At 36.9% G+C, this 21,618-nt stretch overlaps 1 protein-coding gene across 19 annotated transcripts in view; it reads right to left on the reverse strand.

Moving 5' to 3' along the window:
• Positions 1-6,091: 6,091 nt before the first annotated feature.
• The window catches only part of LOC108713018 (inosine-5'-monophosphate dehydrogenase 1), a 65,400-nt gene continuing 49,873 nt past the window's right edge, over positions 6,092-21,618 (reverse strand). For 17 of the 19 annotated variants that reach the window (XM_041588431.1, XM_041588418.1, XM_041588416.1 and 14 more), the window contains 8 exons: positions 20,208-20,298; positions 18,885-18,980; positions 17,696-17,839; positions 16,716-16,860; positions 16,478-16,621; positions 14,721-14,804; positions 11,805-11,821; positions 6,092-7,324 (listed from right to left, as the gene is read on the reverse strand). In XM_041588431.1, the coding sequence (XP_041444365.1) occupies positions 7,227-7,324; positions 11,805-11,821; positions 14,721-14,804; positions 16,478-16,621; positions 16,716-16,860; positions 17,696-17,839; positions 18,885-18,980; positions 20,208-20,298 (819 nt within the window). In that variant the 3' untranslated portion in view covers positions 6,092-7,226. The remainder of the gene's footprint in view (positions 7,325-11,804; positions 11,822-14,720; positions 14,805-16,477; positions 16,622-16,715; positions 16,861-17,695; positions 17,840-18,884; positions 18,981-20,207; positions 20,299-21,618) is intronic. The other 2 variants (XM_041588419.1, XM_041588417.1) reach the window with 1 other exon arrangement.

The following is a 21,618-nucleotide window of genomic DNA, read 5'->3' on the forward strand; positions in this document are numbered from 1 at the left end:
TGCAGCTCTCTAACTCTGAGTAAGTCAGCGACTTTAAGGGGGCGACATGGGACATATCTGTTCAGTTTGTAATTGATCCTCAGCATTCAGCTCAGATTCAAAAGCAACAGTTATGACCCATGTACCCCCCCCCTCTCAAGTTACTGATTGGTTACTGGCTGCTAATCAGTAAAAACCAAGAGAGCTGCAAAGCAGGAAGTAGTGTCCTGGCTATTATGTTACACATCCAGTCACTCCAGCTTTTGATTTACATTTTTGGCTTACAATCTATATTGTAAACACGTTTTATTTTTCACAGCCCATTTACCCAGTTTTTATTTTTATACAGAACAATTATTTAAAAAAAAAAAAACCCTGCCATACTGCGTATTGCAAACAGAATAATAAATTTTTTGGGAAACTGTTAGACCTACTATATAAAATCTCTTATATGACAAAGTTAACCATAGATTCTACTTCTCGCCCTCAATCTTAGGACAAGCCATTATACACCTTCCTTTAGATTTAATTTGATTGATCAGATTATCGTGATATACTCTTGTTATTTAATCTGATTGAAGCGACCCCAATAACCTGACAGCATTTCCAATTACAAGCTAGAAGGAAGTAGAATAAGAGACTAATAATATAACAACTATAGAATGTGAAGACCAGTTGAAAAGTTGCTTAGAATAGACTAGACTGTAACAATATTATGTAGGCAATATTATGATAGATGTATAAAAGTGGACCTGTAACCAGTGGCGTAACTAGATATTACTGGGCCCCACAGCAAATTATTTTTCAGCCCCCAAAATGTCTAGAGATTGACCTGTTTGACCAATATTTATTGAAATTGTATATGAATTAGGTCCTCATGGGGCCCCTATACTGCCTGGGGCCCCCCTGCAACCGCTGGGTCTGCTTCCTCTGTAGTTACGCCCCTGCCTGTAACCCAGACATAAAAAGCTGTATAATAAAAGGCCTTTTCAAATTAAACATGAAATTCAAATTCTTTGTTTTATTTGTGTTCATAGCTGTTGTAAACTCATTTAAAAGTCTCATCTTTCAATCAAATTTTGCCTGCCCCTCCTCTATGCCTTAGAGGTGGGGCAGACAATTACTTTCACTTTCCGTTCAGCACTTCCTAGATGTCACTGCTCTCCCCACATTCCCCAGTTCTCTTTACCATTTAATTGTGTAGCCAGGGCATGGGGATGGACATCGGGTCCCCAATTCTGGTGCACAAACAAGATTCTGAGATGATGGAAGGCTTGTCTTAACAGTGTTCACAAAATGGCTTCTGCCTGCTTTCTGATGACTGATGGAAACAAGATTCAAATAATTGATAAAGTGTAATTAAATTTCATTTTGCTTGACCGACAGGATAAAATAGAATTTGAAATATTTTTTTCGGGTGACGGGTCCCCTTTAATTTATGCTGTTTTTAAGGGCTGGGACAAGCTCTTTAAGGAGGAGACCAGTGATCTCAATTGGAGCACTATATCATTGCTCATTGTTTTTTTTTGGTTGACAGTTTCTTTCAGTCACTACCACACAACTTTCTTCTTAGAAACATTTCATACGATCCTCTATTTTGCACAGGGTTTGAATTACTGGTGTTCCTATTCTGCCTGTTACCAGCATGCAGGGTTGGAACTAGGAGTAGGCAAAAGAGGCTCGTGCCTAGGGCGCAAAGCTTGGGACGCCAGGCTCGTACCTCAAACAACCTACCTACCCCTAGTCAGCCACTGAAAAAGCTCTAGCCGGCCTGGGGCATCCAGCTGACATTACCTCTAACACCAAATAGAAGTGACTACGAGAAAGTATTGCAAGAGATTGAGATAAGCATTAATAAACTGAAAAAAGAAACAGTTGCACGAAAAATTAAGAAAATAGAGCGTGACACCAGAGACTACGCTGCAGGGAGCATGTATACGTGGCAGAGAGAATCCCCAAGGCAGCAGACGAGCCTAGGACGGAGATTTGGACCGCCGGGACACCATACAGAGGCAAGGGAATCCCAAGGAGCACGTCAGTGGAGAAGCCCGCCCAGATACAGAGAAGGAAGTGACGTAGAGGAACTAGCGTCCTTAGGATCAGACCGAGATTCAAGTGGAGAGAGGTATACCCCGTGGCGTTTTTTGGATTTAGGCCAGAGGAGGGACCTGAGAGGCGGGCAAATAAACTTTGGCACTGGACGCGGTGCAGGGGACCGAGGAGACGAGCGTAGCAGCAGCATACCGCAGAGGAGATCTCAACGTGCGCCAGTGAGACGCCAGATTTATCGACCGTGATAACCCCTATGGACACAGGAACAATGTGTAAGTCAAATGATTTGATTGTGAACTTGTCTGACTACACATTAACTAATGATGAACACAATGTTTTAAGTAAGGGGCTGGGCTTTATCCCTACACATACGTCTAATATGTTCCAATGGAAGGTTGATTTCTATAAATTTATTAGAAGGCTCAAACTTAAGATGTTGTTTTTGAATAAAAAAGCGGGTCCCAGTTTATATATACACAAAAGTGAAGCACTTAAAAGCAAAAGTGAATTTATACCAGATATCGCATGCCCGGCACTAGAAACTTTTCAAAATATTGTCCTACATGAAGTTTCTGAAGTCTGGGAGAAACAAGACACACAAAAAAAGCCAATAAAATATATTACAAAAAGTGAAAAAGAAGCATTGAAATCACTAGAAAATAATGATAAAATAGTGATTAAAAAAGCAGATAAAGGGGGAAGTATTGTCATCCAAAACAAAATGGATTACATAACTGAAGCAAGTCGGCAATTTAACATCCCAGGGTACTATAAACATATAGATCATGACCCCACTTGGGAAATAAAGAAAAAAGTGGATGACACTATAGCTTATGCATTTGAAGCAGGAATTATCAATGCAACTACTAAAGAGTTTTTGACTACCCCACATCCAAGAACCCCGCTTATATACCTGCTTCCTAAAGTACACAAAAGCCCGACTAATCCACCTGGTCGCCCAATAGTCTCTGGGATGGGATCAGTACTACAACCACTCTCGCAGTATGTGGATACATTCCTACAGGAAATTGTAATTAAATCACCTCAGTGCCTCAAAGATACCACAAATGTTCTGACTCGATTATCTAACTTAGGCACAATGAATTGTATACTGTGTAGCATAGATGTACAATCCCTATATACATCCATACCCCATGATGAAGGGATGAAATACGTTGAAGACAAATTGCTACTTAAAAACATACCACATGCCAAAATCTACTTCCTATTAGACCTAATTGCACTTGTACTGAAACAGAATTACTTTAGGTTTAACCAAGACCACTATATACAAACGCAAGGGACGGCTATGGGAAGTAATCTGGCCCCTAGTTATGCGAATATCTTCATGGATGCCATTGAGCATAAACTAATTCTTGATAATACCATATACAAAGCTAAAATAGCATGCTACTATCTCTTTGTGGATGATATTTTTTTTAATATGGGATGGGATTCCACAGAGGCAGAGCTAAAACATTTTGTGGCCACCCTTAATACACAACATCCAACCATAAAATTTACTGCAGAATACAGTGAATATAAAATACATTACCTTGATGTAAAAATAAATAACCAAAAAGGGCTACTAACTACAGAATTGTATACTAAACCCCTTGAAAGGAACAACACATTACCTCATGATAGTTTTCACACACCAGGCACAATTAGAGGGATACCGAAAGGACAATTTCTACGTATCAGAAGGATTTCATGTGATGATGCAAAATATATGGAAGCCTCAGATACCCTAATTAAAAAATTCTCTGAAAGGGGATATGACAGCCGTCAATTATACCTAACAAGAGAGGAGGTCCTTAGGATACCACGTAATACCCTACCAAATGCCAAAAAGAGAGATAATGTGTGTGAAAAAATTCCATTTGTTATGGAACATGGACCACTAAGCAAGAAAGTGGAACAGATTGTTAAAAAACATTGGTCCCTATTGGGGCAAGATTTTACATATGGAAAAGTCTTTAAAGAGACCCCCTTGTTTTCATATAAACGAGGGAAAAATATAGCGAATGTTGTGGTAAGGGCAGAATTAACAAAAAGTGGGAATACTAACAAAAAAACTTAGATTTTTGGCCAAACCAAAAAATGGCACCTTCCCATGCCTTAACTGTGGAAACTGTAACTTGATCATAAAGGGGGACAATATTACTCATCCACATAAAGGGTTTAAAATCCCCATTAAAGATTATTACACGTGCAATACAGAATATGTAATCTATGCCCTTAAATGTCCGTGTGGAAAACTGTACGTAGGACAAACATCACATACAGTGAAAACCAGAATTGGGGAGCACAAAAGATCCATTATAAATTTTGACCCCACTAAAACAAAAACACACACACCAGTTGGCAGGCACTTTTTTAATGAAAAACAATGCGGCAAGCCTACGCTGGATGGTCTTGCAACATATTGAGTTACCAAGCAGAGGGGGAGACAGGAAAACATTGCCTCTAAGACTGGAGGCAAAATGGATAGAAAAGTTACAAACTATTGAACCAAAAGGGATGAATGAGGCATGGAGCCTGAAATGCTTTTTATAGTATGTTTATCATTACTAAAGTTAAAAACTCTTTTCACAGGTTTTCCACCATCTGAATTATCCTATAAGGACATTTACTATGGACTGAACTCTAACAGATGGTAGGCTCAAATACAATATTGTTACATATTGAAATGTTGAACACTATTTGTTACCATGTGTGTTGGTTATCTGATAGACCAATGGTAGTTTCTCAAATGTAGATACATATACCTGGCCAGTAGATGGAGCTGGTGTACCTGGGAAGAATTGTTTATTTGTACTTGTTTTCTTTACACCTTTAATTGGACACCTTTAATTGGTCACATGATGGATTGTGGGGGGTGAAGGCCTTCAAAAGGCATACTTTGCTTAATTTTCTTCAACTGCACCAGAGGAAGGACCCTAGAGGTCCGAAACATGTAATGCTTATGCATCTTCAATAAAACACAACACTGCATTGTAACCAGCTCTCCAGTGGAATCATTATTTGTATCCAGCCGACATTACCCACCACTGCCAGCATGCAACTTAAATGGTCATCAATCCCAGAAACCAAAATCATAGATTGAGAATTCTTTTTGACTGGAATTGTTAGATTTATTTACTTATGTTACAGATCACCGATTGATCTTCCTGGTACGGCTGTACTGTTTCTAAGGTAATTAAACAAATAGCAGTTGAAACAATAAGACAGAGCATGACAAAATATGGTAATACTTTTAACAGACCAACTGAAGGTTTTCTGTTTAATTGAACTTAAAAACATAAGTTCACATGGTGGGTAAATAGCTGCAACTATTGTTGAATGTTAGATGCAGCCTTGTCAACGGCATTAGTTACTTGCAATAGAACAAGATGCTGCTCCATAGTTTACCAGAGATGTTTTTGTGCATCCTCAATGTCACATATTTACTGTCAAACACTCATACTCTTATTATTTCGGTCAATGATTAACCACTCAAAACTGGGTATAAATATTGTTACAAGTGCTATAAAGGGTGAGCTGAGCAGCAGTAAACATTAAAATACAAGGCTCAAATCCAGTACATATTACTACTATAAGGGCAGTTTAGATTGACATTAACTTTCAGGGTATGAACACAGTTGCATTTATGTGGACTTGTTAAGGGTGAGTGTACCTTGAACATGGGCCAAACATACGAGATATACTTAAAAGGGAAACAGAGGATGAGAGCACTGTAGTCCAGGCAAAATACTGCTCCTGCCTCAGCCCATGAAGTATTCACATGAGGTGGGTGAATCATTTTGCCACATCCACCATGTGCCCAACTTCTACTTATATTTAGCATCCCTTTAGAGTGTGCTCAAATACACAAACACCTGTGAACATGTGCCATTTGTATGGTGTACATACTATTTTAGGATCTGCATAGTCATACTTCTGCAAATTACCTTCATAAATCAGTTACTGTTCCAAAGCAAAAACAAATGTTTTATTAGTTCAGAGATTAGAAGTAACACTCAGAACTAGCAAACCAATCAGAGGCTATCTGCAGCAGTTTGGGTAAACATCAAAACTTTATTAACCTCTGTACAAGATCCAAACTGACCACTTTCAATGAATGAGATTTGTGACAGGTGTTTGAGAGGCTCATACACGAGAAATTACGATACCTTTAGCCGAATGAGAAAAAAACTGAAATTTTCCAGTACAGGCAGCAGCAAACCTTTGTAAACATGAGATATCTTACATTTAGGCTCAGCTTTGGTGTGCCCAAGCAGAAGCGGAATTTGCAAACAAGCATAAATGAGCACACACCTATATCAATGAATAAAATAACTACCTGTGTCGCTTACTGTGTAAATGGACTAGTTCTCACTTAATAGAACAGCAGCTATAGTCACCTAACTGCCAGCACACTGAGGAGCAAGGTCCAAAGCTACTGATAACTGTAGTTGACACCATTTTTCTAAAAGGTGGGCTTGTGGCTTGGAGAAAGATACTACAGTAAGTTCTTCAGACATTGTGAAGGCATCATGATGATGATGCTGCAGGAAAAATACATATAAAAGGAACAATCTTCAACTAAGAGAAATAAACACAGGTCTAATGGCACAGTAACAATGGTTCATTTGGTGTATTGCTGCACAGCTTGGTCGATATTCAGTTCATTGGAGCATTTGAGAGAAATCCTTTAAATTTGATTGGTTTATGCTGCGTGAATGTAACGAACTATGTACAAAAAGCACATTTATCAAAAAGGTTGTTTACTACCCTTCTTTATACATTTTAAAGGTCATGGATTGAGAGAATGAAGAGACATTATTGCAATCTATCATGTAACCCTTTGTGTGTTGGTATAACCTACAACAGTGTGTAGCCAAGCCATGTGCCTGCAAACGGGCTTACCCAGCAACAGGCTGTAGGCATAACCAAGGTCAACAAAAAGCTCTGTTGAAGATTCAATAAATATATTTAATCAAGCTTGTTCATCACAATTACAAATAACATTGTTTGGATGCTAGTAGTAACACTGTTCTCAACCCTTGAAGTCTTTCACACACTCCATGGAAAGCTTTCTGTAGTGCAAATACATGCCATGTGGTGAGTCAGTAAACATTGCCGAGCTGGATTTCCTGCATTATTCAGGACAGGGAGAAGGGGAGCAAATGCTAAGTACATAAGTGGGTTATTCAATGCTTAGAAGGTTTGGATTGCACCAGGCTGGGAATGTTGGGAGTTGACTGTCGGTGGTTACGCCTACTAGTCTCAGTACAGACGCTTCTCGTATCTGCAGAAAAAATAACAGATATGGAAATTATATACATTATAAACATGTTATATTATATACATTTTACCAAAAAACAATCAAGAAAATGTATTCTATTTATATAAAGGGTAACATTAAATAAATCTAATTTGAGTCTTTAAATGTATGTTGTTACTCCCATAATAATAAGTGTGAAAGTGGATTTGTCTGGTGCAGCATCAAATGGTGGGGGAGATCTTATAAAAACTGGTATATAAGAAGGCCTGCTGGATTACAATTCTAAAAACATTTAGTCTTTTAGGCCTTAATTATGAATAGAATTTAAGCCCTATTTTTATGTAGGAAAGGTCGAATTAGAGAGTCTATATTTTATTATAGAATCCTTAAGGAAATATTTTTAATCTCTGTATCTTTATATGGTGGCAACATGCAACAAACTATAAGACAATGGCAGCTTGATAAAGGGCCGTGTAAGCCTGATAGCTACAAGAACCTGATCTGCAGTAAAGCCATTTTATTCTCATATCAGTTAAGTGTTATTGCTCAAAGAATTAATTAGAAGAGAACAAAAAAACATATGTAAATGTAATTTATGATGAAAGAATAAAATGAATATATCAGACAATGGGAACAATGTTCCCACTTAAATACTCTTGCGTTAGCTGGTAAAGGAAAAAACAAAACCCACTAAAAATACCGCTAACAATCCCCTACTTCTACAACTTACACACTTTAATGAAAAAGCTTGTATTAATGTTCCTGCTTTTATTTGGTTTTACACATTTTACAATGTTATTGTGTAAAATAATTATTTTCTTGGCATGAAACTATGAGATACAGTTGTGTTTAGAATGTGTTTTGTTTAAAAAAAGTGAATAAAGCTCAAAATCCTTATAATAGCTTTTATTTCCATACACACACACACAAATACATTGGGAACACTGCACATTCTATTCTAAATCAAAACATGAAGAAAAATGTATTACATTTTTCTTTACAGAAAGTGAAGAAAAGGGAATATTAGGCTGTTCCAAAACATAGCAGTGTCTCCATTCTTCTTTACAAACTCAAACATTCACTGTATAAACTGAAACGTTTCAAGATTTTGCTTTCCTTTGAATCACTGAACTAATATTGAGTTGTATAAGCAGTAATTTCTGAGAACTGCTGCACATCTGTGTTACATGGAGTCCAACAACTTCTTGCCAATAGCTTGGCTACACATAGGCTTCTTCTAATTGTAACAATACTAACAGATAACTTTAGCTCTTCTTTGATCTTTCTGGAGATGATGATCATTTTAGCTGAGCAGCCTATCAATTTCTGCACTTCTTTGCATGTTTTCCCATCATCAATCAACTTTTTAATCAAATTACTCTGTTCTTCTGAACAATGTCTGGAACGAGCCATTTCACTCAGATTTTCAGAGAGAAATGCACTATAACCAGCATGCACAACATTTGTTGCCTTCCTTCCTTAAATAAGGGCTGTAATTCACACCTGTTTTTTCACAGAATGAATGACCTCACTAATTCACTAATTTAACTCCACATTGCTATTATTTGAAACAAGCCTCAATTAATGATTCAGTTACACAGAATCAGCAGCATGCATGTGATGAATGTAGGGTCTGTTGGTTTCTATTACTCTACTACACTTACTAGTATTTGCCATGTAGAAATATAATTTCTACCAAAAATAGTGAAAAAAACCAAAAAACAATTATATATATATATATATATATATATATATATATATATATATATATATATATATATATATATATATATATATATATATACACATACATACACATACATACACACACAAATGCATGGCAGTGATAAAGCTAAGAATGCCTTTGTTTTTTAAATGAAATTTAAAACAGCAAATATAAAAACAATATAGAAAACTAGCCTTGACATTACTAGCCGTGACATTACATCCCCATAACCCCGCCCCCAGTACACCTTAAGGGAGTCTATACTACTGTGGGTGAATGTGAATCGCTGGCGGGATGGCATACATGTTGCTTCGGTTTTCTGAAGTTGCCTGAAGTTTCCTTGTTATGCAACTTCAGAAAACCAAAGCGATGCTTATGCCATCTCACCAGCGATTCACATTCTTGCCAGTGGGAAGGCATTTCGGGAGATTAGTCACCAACAGTAGTAAAGATTTATCAGAGTCAACTAATCTCCCAATCTGCCGCCACCATAAAAGCAACACACAATTATTTGGGTGGGATAACTTCCCTAAGTGTGCCACTGAATGTAAGAACATGTGTATTTGTTGTTAAGGGGTGTCTTACTATTTACTGCTGGTTCTTACTGCTGATACCAAAGCAACAATAATCATCTCTCCTTATACCAAGGCCACTGTTCCCACAATGCCTTGCTTTCTTTGTGACTAACGTGTAAAAAAAGAAAAACCATGCCATGCAGAAAGGCACTGTAGGAAATGAAGTCTTGGCTAGAGGAGGCCAACTTCATTCTTTCTATAGCCAAGGAAGCAGTAATAAAAATAGCAAAGCACAAACTTTATATTGTGAGTCGGTCCCCAAGCTCAGTACGGATCATGTGCGGTGAATCAGCAGAAAGAAGCTACTGGGGCATCGTTGGAGACACAGATCTTCCCTGCTAAAGGGTGGTTGCCTTGGACTGGTACAGAAGCTCAAAATATAATGTACAAAATTTCTACCTACTTCTTTAGTTAAGCTTTAGCTTTAGCTTCAAGGCTACTCTGATCAAGGTGGCAGATGAGCATATTCTGGAAAATGGTTCATCTCCCCCATGGGATACAGTAGGTGGAGCACCCCAGGCTTGCAAACAACAATGTACAGAATTTACAAGTCTATGATTCACTTGTTCAGGAAAATTTGGGCCAAATAGAGGAATCTATACAATAATATGCATCTTAACATTTAATCACAGTTATCCAGAGCTCAACAGCTGAAAATCAGATGGGAAAGATGCATGCAGAATCCTGCACATAAAATAATAATACATTGGCATAACGTTTCTATTAACAAAATAGGTTTACCTTTATGCTAGTAGAAAGACACAAGTCTCTAAAGGAACCACACACATACTGATACAATCGACTGTAACCAAGTTTTGGCATGTGTGTCGGGTGAGCTGCCCACTGCGTTAAGATATCAGACTGTTTGGTGATCATGTATCCATTCAGAACATAATCCCCAGCTCCTATTCATCTCCTGCCCAATTAATCAAAGCAAAAGATGGCCATAGCATGTATGCCCACTCAGACTTTAGCCCACAGGCCTGTTGGTCAAGAATATTGGCCAGTGCAAAGCCACTTTAAAGCTTATGACACATGGAATGTATGAGCCTTGTAGAATTTACCAACTTCATCCTATTAATAACGGCTCTTCAAATCAAAAGAGAGACCAGATGAGGCACACATTATATTTTGTAAATCTAAACTGAGGTGGAAACTGCTCCATTCTTGCTGCACTACTGCATCTGGGGGCACATGTCTAGACACAAGCAAATATTCGGCACTACAGTTCATTCAATTTGCCCAGATAGGCAACATAATTAAGTTTATACCAACTGAGGGAATCCTCTACCAGAGTAGCCATACAAGCAGATTTCTGGGTAACTGACTGGTATGACTTGAGTGACTTGCAAACTGAATAGTTGAATATTGTATGCAGATGGCCAAGGCCAGTTGCGGATCCAATGAAGTCCCATCTTAATCTGTTAAAATTAGTTTTTTTAAGAGTCTCATAGCACAAATGCTGTAGTCAAAACTGGCCGCATTGCCAAATAGCTCCCTATTTGTTTCTGAAACATATTAGGGGGTAAGAACTAAGAAAGTTCAAAAGCTGCAAAGTTAGCGCCAGGAAACCTAATAAAACAAGGGGGGGAGATAAAAGTGTCGGAATTCGCACCAAATTCACAAACCTCTATCTCCACTTTTGTGAATTTGTCCTTTAAACAGACAGTTTTCAGATGTTGTCTTTTGCACGAAATTTTAAAGACATTTTTTCTGAATTTGTCTTTAGCTCTTACTACACCTGTCAGTCAGACGTCAAATTGCAATTTTTGGGAGATAACCTTTTAGGATAACCTGGGCTTTCTAAATCTGCATACATGGTTGTATAATCCCAATTCTGTAACAATATATAAGGGTCTAAATACAAGAAATGCTATTTTGCATAATATAGGGATCTGTAACAGAAATATGTCTTATTATCTTAGGTGAAGTGTCTGATTGAACTAAAAATAAAAAAAATGGCCGGGCTTTACTTTTCCTTTAGGTGATATATTCACTCCAATTGCTAATATTGCCTCATTTATTAAGCTAAAACTAGTAAAATAATTAGTGTGAGTTAAAAACTATTAAAACCTTTTTTTTAAAAACTTTTCAAATTTCAAATTGTATAATCAGCGTTTTACTGCACTATTCTGCACTATTATTTCATTCATCAGAGCCATTCCCAGAACAAAACAAAGATAAAACACTATAGGTTACTTACATTGCAGAAATGTAAAGCTAGGGTGAATGCATGAGCAAAAGAAAAAGAAAAGAAGAAAGTCACCAAGTTTTAGATAAATATTTATATATAATTAAGGCCTTGCTCATAATACAGAATATGCAATGTTGTGAAATCAAATTGTTAAAGAAATCCACATACATATTTAGTTATTTGTAGCTGCATTATGTGGTCACACCTCGTTTCCTTTAGCCTCAAAAATTTGGATAAATGCAGCTGCTCATCTAAATTCAAAGTAGTGAGAATTAGGACTAAATATTTCCATCATCAACAGATACAATTAAAGGAGAACTGATAAAAAAAAAAATATGGCTAGAAATTATGTATTTTATATACTATAGCAGTAATGATCCAGTCCTTAAATTTTGTCCACATGAGTTTGCCTTCGATTTTGCTAGGCCTTTTAACGGTCAGTGACAGTTGCTGTGAAGCTTGGCTTAGGGGTTTTAAAAAATAACTTGGCAGAAAATAAGGTTCACCTGTCATAGAAGCTGATGCTACAGGCTGATTATTTCATTCTGCCCACCATAACTTATAGCTGATGCTACAGGCTGATTATTTCATTCTGCCCACCATAAGCTCCCCTAAGCTTCCAGGCATTGCTCCCCTTCCCTCTTCCTACAACATGTTTTTAAATACTCTGACCCTTAAATGCAGAGAAGCGCAGTGGAGCTCCTGGTTTCCATCTTCCGGATTTTCATATAGTCCTCTGGGTCTCTTCGCCATCATGAAGCCTGGCGATGGATGCGCAGTTGGGCAAAGTCAAGAATTGGCTTCAACTGCGCATGCGCAAATCGGCTACGAGACCTGTAGACTACATGAAGATCTGCAAGATGGTGACAGGAGCTCCGCTGCTCTTCATTTAAGGGTCAGAAAAAAATCCATGGTGTTCAGATGTAGTAATTTCCAGCACTTGGGGTAAAATAATGTCTGGATAGATATAGGTGCACTATAGCACTGAGGCTGCTGTCAGTAGGTGCATTGTGCACTAATTGCAAGAAAAAGTGGGACTAAACCAGATATGTCAAGTGCAACAATGCAAGTACTGAAAGCCATTTTTTCGGAGCAACAACTGTGACCATCTTGGCACAGTACACAACTTTAGTAGAACTTTGTAAATGACAGCTACAATGTGCAGCATTTCTAACCTGCTTCTTGATAAGGTTCCCCTTTAAATGCTGATAACAATGGTCTGTTTTTTATACTTTGGGTAGCAGACCACAACTACAAGGCACATGTAAAACTAATTTTGGTACTACAAATACAACAGGTAGGGGACTTATGATCTGAAATAACTGTGATCCAGGATTCTTAGAAATACATCAATGCCAATTCTTAGCGTTTCTGCTTTAGCCAATTTCTCCTTTTTGTGTAGTCAAGAGGTGGGCTCTTGCATTCATGGGTTTAACCTCTATTCCCACACTTCTAGGAAGAGGTGGTGCAATATGTTTTTAAAGCTCTTGACTTTACATTTCTCGAGTGTGAGGGAATTCAAGATTATGTGGAAAGCTATAGGCTGCAGACCCTGGAGTTGGAGCACATAGTTCTTAAATATTGTCATTTTGCAGCATGAAATTTCATGCACTACCCAAATGTAAAAAGCCAATCTCCCCGAATCAAATACAACAAAGGAATCCCACAATAGATATAAAGAGGCAGTTCACCCTAAATGTACTATGATATAGACATGGTTAATTTGATAATGGTCTTTTATTTTGTATACTTTATGGTTTGCCATTGAGCAGTTAGTCTACTAACTAGGCAATGGTGTGATTGGCAAAGAAGAAGATGAGTAGGATAGCATTTAAACCGGAAAATAAGTATAATCATTAACACACTTTCCAGTAATGACGTGTCACTAGAAGTATAACATTTTTCACTTGTTATTATATAGCCCATTAATTTTACCATTCCCAGTTGTTTCTCCCAGCATAAGCCTCCCATGGAGAATAGTGTATTTATGTGAGCAATTAAGCTGCTGTGATGCACAATGTAAACGTCAATCAGTATCACTATTTCAGGGCAGTGAATATTTAGAGAAACTGTTGAAGCTTTACATGTACAGTTTCTAAAACATTTATATGAAGTCAAATATTTCAACTAAAATATTGATTTAATCTTCAAAATATCAAATATTTCCTATCTTATAATACATGAATCCAGAAAGTCTAGTTACAGGTAGAAGGGGGTGCGCAAGCACAGTGGGAAATCATTATTCCTGGTGTGTCCAATATACTGTAAGTGATTACCCACCAAATTAGGCTTGCAATTTATTTTTTACTGAAACGTGTAATGTTTAGATATTAAATTAGCATTTAATAAAGTGTTTTTAAACAAGAGTAGGAAAGAATAAAAGCCTCCTCAAAATAACTGGTCTTCTGTTTGAGCCAACCAGACACTTTGCAAAGTTCTGTCCCAGCAGACAGAAAAGTCTGTGTATACAGATTCCCCATAACAGCCCTTTGCTCCCCCCGACTTGGATTCTGTTCTCTACCTAGCCTTGGTCACTACTACCCTGGCCTGGAGAGCAGTTACCAGTTTGGCTGTTAGAACAGTTCTTTGCTTTTCAGTGCTGTGGGGCGAGATCTCTATATTGTCCCATATCAATTATGAGAGTTTCATATGATAAGTACTGGTCCCATAAAATGTAGAGCACTGGTGTTAACTTTTCTTATATAAATCTATGATGAAACTTTACTCTTAAATTACAACTAGAAGCACAAGTAGGTCAACATTGAGACATTAAATAGTGTGTACTTTGAGAACCTTTCCCTATTTCTTTTCTGCTCTTGCAGGGGACTTTCTTGGATAGCATTAGCAGCAAGAGATTAGAGACTAAATTACAATATGCAAAAGGCACAAGACACATCTAAGTCTGTAAAGAAGAATTGAACTTACGAATGAAGACCGTGGACTCCTCCTTCTACTTGAGCAGACATGGTCCTCTTTTCTAACTTGAGTTCCCCTGAATACATCATGGAGCTGTAAAAAAAAAAAAAAAATAATCGTTTACAATTCCTTAGAACGGGAATATCACTAACTGAGAATATGTTGGACACAAAGTTTAATATAGTTTTTACTTATGAATATATAGACTTGCAATGGAACCTCTCCAATAGCCAAGCTAGTCACAGCTGTATGTGCACCAATTGCTTTATAATCAGTTGTTTATTGGTATGTGATCAAAACAAAAAGCTTGAATATTAAAAAGGTGATGACAGTTGTCAGTTTCTTCCATTAAAAAAAACTTTATATATTGCATAATGTGTTTTACAAGGGAATTTTAAATAATGTGGTGACCAGGTCACTGGAAAAAATAAAACCAGTCACAAATTAAATTTTACACAAACATCCAAAGTACAAATAGGTTATGCATTCAAATACCAGTATATCTAACCACCCATCTAACCCTTTTAAAGCTATTCTATGTTTATTACTTTTTCTCATGATTATTATTAATACTTTTTACTTGTATCTCCCAGTGGCTTTGCAGAACCTGCTTGTATCAGAGGCTTAAAGTGATACTAACACTTTCTTAGACTAGCTACAAGAATGTAGCTGCTGCAGCAGGGTTAATCTCAATATGCTGTTGATGCACTGGTATATACAGTGCCCCTACCAACTGGTTTATGGCCCCACTCCCATTGCTGGAGCAGAAGCAGTGTTAGGAATCAGTAAACAGGGATTGGAGCAGAACACCTGTTTGAATAGTGCCAGTATCACTTTTAAAAAGCATTGTTAGAGATCAAGTGCTAAAAGTAAATAAATGCAAAGAGCAGTTGTTGCTGCAAACCAGGAGCTGGTATGTTAAAATGTATCTCTATGTATCAATGGCTCAGATATTAGTAGTCAGATTTTTTTTATAAAATGTCATAGGTAATGCAGAGCTAAGTGTGAGCAAGCAGTGCTAGATACTCAGATCGGTGTATTGTGCTTTGGGAGGATGTTTAGTATAAAGGCAGCCATACATGGAAAAATTTCATAAGGTAAGTTGGCCTATAGGCTCAATGAAAAGAGAGCAAATTGGGGCTACACTCTTTCTAATGTTCAGATTTAAAACATGAGCAACTCCACTTCATTTGCCCTTCATATTTCCATATGCATTATGCACTGGACAACATGGTATTCCAGCAAATGATACTTTTCAACGCTTCTAAGTGATTACAAATGGACACCAAAGTTGGTATATGTATGGCCACTTTAAACCAATCTTTTCTCCCAGGTTGGTTGGAATAACATATTGGTAAACAAGGGGAAATAGAAGTGTTGTCTCAGAGATGTGTCCATTAATCTCAAACTTTTTGAAAACTTAACTGCTAGATGATGGACAGGTAAAGGCAAAAATAACACCTCTTCTCAGCCCACTGATCTGAGCACCTAGCAATGCTTGCTCTCAGCTCAACACTTCAACTGCTTTGTAAGTTATATTTTTGTGCAACACTTCAACTGCTTTGTAAGAAGTATAAACTTTAATGTTCATAAAAGTGAATATTTCTGGTGAACTATTAAAAAGCAATGGAAATAAAAAATATTTTTGGAAGGTGAACTGCCTGTTTAATATCATATACTTTTGTTTTCCTTTTCTGTCAAATATTCAGTTACTGCTTCTATACCATAATATTAAGATTAATGTTTTTATACAGTAAAGAACTTACCGAAGAACGGAAAGGCTCTTAGCCCCTATGTCTTGGCAGCCATGCTGAATACCTGTGATAAGGTAAGGTACAAATTTATGTATAGATCCTTTATCTTGAATAGAACCAGAAACTCCTTGGGCCACTTTTACTTTATCGCCTTCACTGCAAAAACACAGAACCATGAAAACCTTTCAGACATGAGTAATTTCACTTATTTGTCTTAATAAACTGAAAAATGGCACAGTTGTGTAAAGACCTGAAGTATCTTTTCTGGCTGCTTGTGTTCTTTTCCATGGCATCCAGTGAGCCCATGCCTCTATACTTTTTGAGTCTCACACCATCAGAGAAGAAATATTCACCTGGAGCCTCTGTAGTGGCCGCCAATAAGGAGCCCATCATTACTAAAAATAAATATTAAAGAAATTAAGATGAAATTGAAATGTAATATTTGTAAAAAAAACACATTAATTGGGTGCTTCCCACTGAACACAAAATTTCTGTTTTCAGGCAAGTGCTTAAGAATATGAAGCCATTTAAATTCTACAATTTAATTACTAAAGTTTACCTGGAATTTACCTTACAATTTACCTTAAAATTGCATTTTAAAAAATAAGGGCCGCCCCCTGGGATCGTACGATTCACTGTGCACAAAAACATACCAACAAATCATACTTGTTAGGTCACATGAGCCAATTAACAGACAGAGTTCTGTCTTTTGCTTCAACACTTCTTCCTGTTACAGTTGTAGTATTTCTGGTCAGGTGGCAGGATGACAGCACACAGACCATCACAAAATGGTGGCTCAAGGCAAGAGATGTAAAAGGGCAATATTTACTTAAATATATATACCAGTTTGTTAAGATTCTTTAATATGCCACTTATGCAACAGATAGTTTACATCATATTAAGTGTTCATTTTTGGGGGTACAGTTTTCCTTTAACATAAAGGTGGACCACCCCTTTAAGTTATTAGCAATACTTTCTAAACTGTGTCACTGCCTAAGACAAGGGTATGTAGAATGATACCTACAGTCATGGGATTGTGAAATAAACTGGCCAAAAAGGAGCTTATATTCAATTGGCTAACAAAATTGCGCCTTTCAGTCATGGTAGGTCTGACTTGCAAAACCAGATACCTGCACTGCTCTTTCTAATGGTACTGTACTTATTTTCTTATAGCCATTGTAGCATAAGTTGTGTGCTTTGATTAGGAAGTTGTATCTTTTTGTTAATTACCTGTAGATGCACCAAGAGCTAAAGCTTTCACCACATGTCCCACTGTCTGGATACCTCCATCAGCTATGACTGGAACGCCAAACCGTCGAGCATACTCTGCTACCTTGTATACGGCTGTTCCTTGAGGCCTACCACAAGCCATTACTGAGAGTAAATAACAAAAGTTACATATGCGGCAAATATGCAGCATGCAGGAAATCTACAAACAGGTTTTACCTAAGCATTCTTTTAAGGAATATGCTTGATGCAGCTTTTATATTTTATATGTGTGTGATGAAGTGCAATTCCCAAACATACTTTGCAATCATTAATACTAAAAACAACCTGGATAAATTGAAGACCCCACCAAAGTTGAGCCCCATATTTGGTACGGCACGGTCATGGAAGTGAATCAGGATACAATAAGTTAAAATTAATAACTTTTTATATTGTATGAAATATTTTATTTTATTTTTACTTTAAACCATACAAATCAAATTGATACAGAACATATGCAGTTTAGGAAAGATTAATAACTTTTTGAACAGCCTAGGAGATTATCTCCATGGTTGAGTAGGGATGCAGTAAACGGATTTCAGTCATTACCTTTAATGTTCGCTAACAAATATCCAGCATGGTTGCTGTTGTTAATTTCAAGTTACCTCTGCTTTAACGGTGTGTGACTGTCTCATGTCATTAAAGGTATTGAACACAAAAGGTTTAAACTAAATGGTCGGAGATTTTTTTTTTTTTCAGATAAAAGATGCCATCAGGCAGCAGAACCGGTAGTAAACACACAATACACCTGTTTGAAAATATACATGTACTGGATAAAAAGAACCGGTATATAGATTCACATTTGTTACTGGTCCTTGAAGTGCCATGCGTTGTAAAGATTTATGGTGACACTTAAAAGTGCTTGAAGTACCAGCACTTTTTCAGTTCGTCTAACAACTTACAACTATTGAAGGTATGCACTTTAGCAGCAGCTCTAACTACAAGTGAAGAGCAGGTAAACGAGATTATCTCATGAGCACCAGACAAATGTAGATCACATTTTATCTGCCTCCCCCATGTTTTTCTGCTGCAGGAATATGATGGAGGCACCCCTGCAATTTCCAGTCGTTCTCCAGCTTCTGGAAACAATTTTTAATAATCTAGCCATCTCCTAATATTCATAATGTATCAGCAGTATACCATTAAAGCTCACCTTCTTGTGTGATGCATATGGATCCACAGCCCATCCCTACACGCAGAGCATCCACACCAGCATCAATTACATTTTTAGCCTGTGCTGCTGTAACCACTACGGAATAAGAATATACAATAGTAAATTCAATTGTTCTATATACATGTTTGTAACATTAAATCATGTTTTTTGGAGACATAAAATGACCAGGATGAACGATTTTGTCGAAATTCCATGGCTCAAGAATCCTTTCATGATGGGCAAGTAAAGGCAAGACAGTAGGTATAGGTCTGTGGAGATCAACTACAAACATCCTGGTAGTTTCTACCTTGTTGGCCACTTGATTATCACTTAATGTAAAAGCCAATACTCTTCCTTTCCTGTAACATTTAGTACATTTAGTCTTAGGTAATTCCCAGTTTTTAAGGGCCTATGGCCAAATACATGTCTGATACAACTCAGAGTTTAGATATCATATATGCTCCTGTAGTTAGAGAAAATAACTGGCCCAGCTGATGAAAGGAATTGTTCAATATAAAAATAAAAACTGGGTACAGTAAATAGATAGGCTGTGCAAAATAAAAAATCTTTTGAATATAGTTAGCCAAAAATGTAATGTATAAAGGCTGGAGTGACTGGATGTCCAACATAATAGCCAAAATACTACTTCCTGCTTTGCAATTCTCTTGGTGTTCACTGATTGGTTAGGGGCACTTGGGTCATAACCATTTGCTTTTGAATTTTAGCTGCATGCTGTGGCCCCCCTTAAAGTCGCTGACTAACTTAGAGAGCTGCAAAGCAGGAAATAGTGTTTTGGATATGATGTTACACATCCAGTCACTACAGCCTTTATACATTACATTTTTGGCTAACTAACTATATTAGAAATATTTTTTATTTTGCAGAGCCTATTTAACCAGTTTTTATTTTTACGCTGAATTGCTCCTTAAAGAAAAACTGCAGGCTTTAGTTTACTGGAGATGGTAAACAGCAGATAGCACCCAAGGCACTTTTTAGCACTTACTTTACAAGGTTTTCTGTAATGGTTTCATTTGCAAATTTTTACAGGGAAATTAAAAAGAATGATCCTGTTCCTAGTGGTATAACATTTAAACGATCACTTTGTCTAATGGACATAATAGCTGAAACACTGAAATAAATTGCTACGTGCAATCTTTGGCAATTTAAAATTTTAAGCCTCTTATATTCTGCTGTATCCTACATAAAGCAGCCTGAACAAGTTAATGGGTCCTTGTGCATCATGCCTTGCTTACAGAATGACATAAGCTAAAGCATACTAATCAAGCAAGACCTGGTAAGAAAACCTACTAAAAAGTAGCTCACCATTTCCTCCAACTACTTGTAGCTCAGGGTATTTTTGTTTAATGTAATGGATCATGTTTATCTGATAGACTGAATTCCCCTGTGAAGAGTCCTGACAAAACAAGAATAAAATTAGAAAGGTTAATTAATTAACAAGATGGAACATGCACATTTAACATATGGTGCTTTTAACCATCTTTGTAAGAAATACTCATATATTTGTGTTTTTAGCCACACTTGGAACAGCAAGTCCAATCCTCAAGCTTGTTGAAGTCAAGTTTTTTTTATTAATTTAATAAAGTATATATTGAAAATGTATTAAATTTACATTAAATGTTCTCTGGTTCTGATGCTTTAAACAATGTCTGTTCTGTTAATCAGCTGGATACTGCCAGATGCTTGTCAGAACTAGAAGTGCAAAAAATATCAACAGAGATACTGCTTTCACTGTTAACTGCTCCTACAAATAATAAATAACAATAAAACCAATGAAAAAATATTGGAACGTTACTAAGAATGGCATTTTCTCTCAACAAAGATGCAGTACATATTCTAAAGATGCTAAAATATGATTTCATACAACAGTATATAAATAGAACTGCCCACTAGAATTATTATCAATTGTACCATCAATTTCTATCAACCTGGTATATTTGTACTTGGCTAAGTAGTTATTTGGTGCCTTCCTGGAGGTCCTGTATATATTACACTTATAAAAGGAGTAAAGAACATGTAACATTACCGTAGTTACTTTGACCTAAGAAGGTATTATTTTGGAATGTGCAGGTTCAGCATGCATTTGAGATATATGTATATTTTAACAGACTTTAGTCACTAGATTGCAACAGCTAAGCATAGGCTCTTACTTCTCTACTCTGCAGCAGCTCATATACTAAAATATTAATTTACACTGCAAGCATATCCTAGATAAGTGCAAGCGTTTGAGAATGTATTCCCATAGTCCAAAACATATTGTTAGGTTCAATGGATTCTGGGGAAGATCACCACACTGCATGTGTGTATTGTGAATTATTTGATAGTAATCTGCACTAAGTATATGTGGTTGACACATTTCCATTAAGTTTAAACTATCTGCCTAAGTGAAACCTGCCTATAGGACTGGTTAAGCAGAATGCTCAAGACCTGTGGTTTTCCTGGATAACGGATCTTTCCCAAAGCTGTATCTCCACACTTTAAAGGAATTGTTTATCATAAAAATTGGGTAAACAGAATAGGCAAAATAAAAAATGTCTGTATATAGTTAGTTAGCCAAAAATGTAACGTATAATGGCTGGAGTGACTGGATGTCTAACATAATAGCCAGAACACTACTTCCAGCTTTGCAGCTCTCTTGGTTTCCACAGATTGGTTACCAGGCAGTAACCAATTAGTGACTTAAAGAGGGGCACATGGGTCATAACAGTTTGCTTTG

Source organism: Xenopus laevis, chromosome 3S (genome assembly GCF_017654675.1).
Source record: "Xenopus laevis strain J_2021 chromosome 3S, Xenopus_laevis_v10.1, whole genome shotgun sequence".
In the NCBI taxonomy this organism is placed as follows: Eukaryota; Metazoa; Chordata; class Amphibia; order Anura; family Pipidae; genus Xenopus; species Xenopus laevis.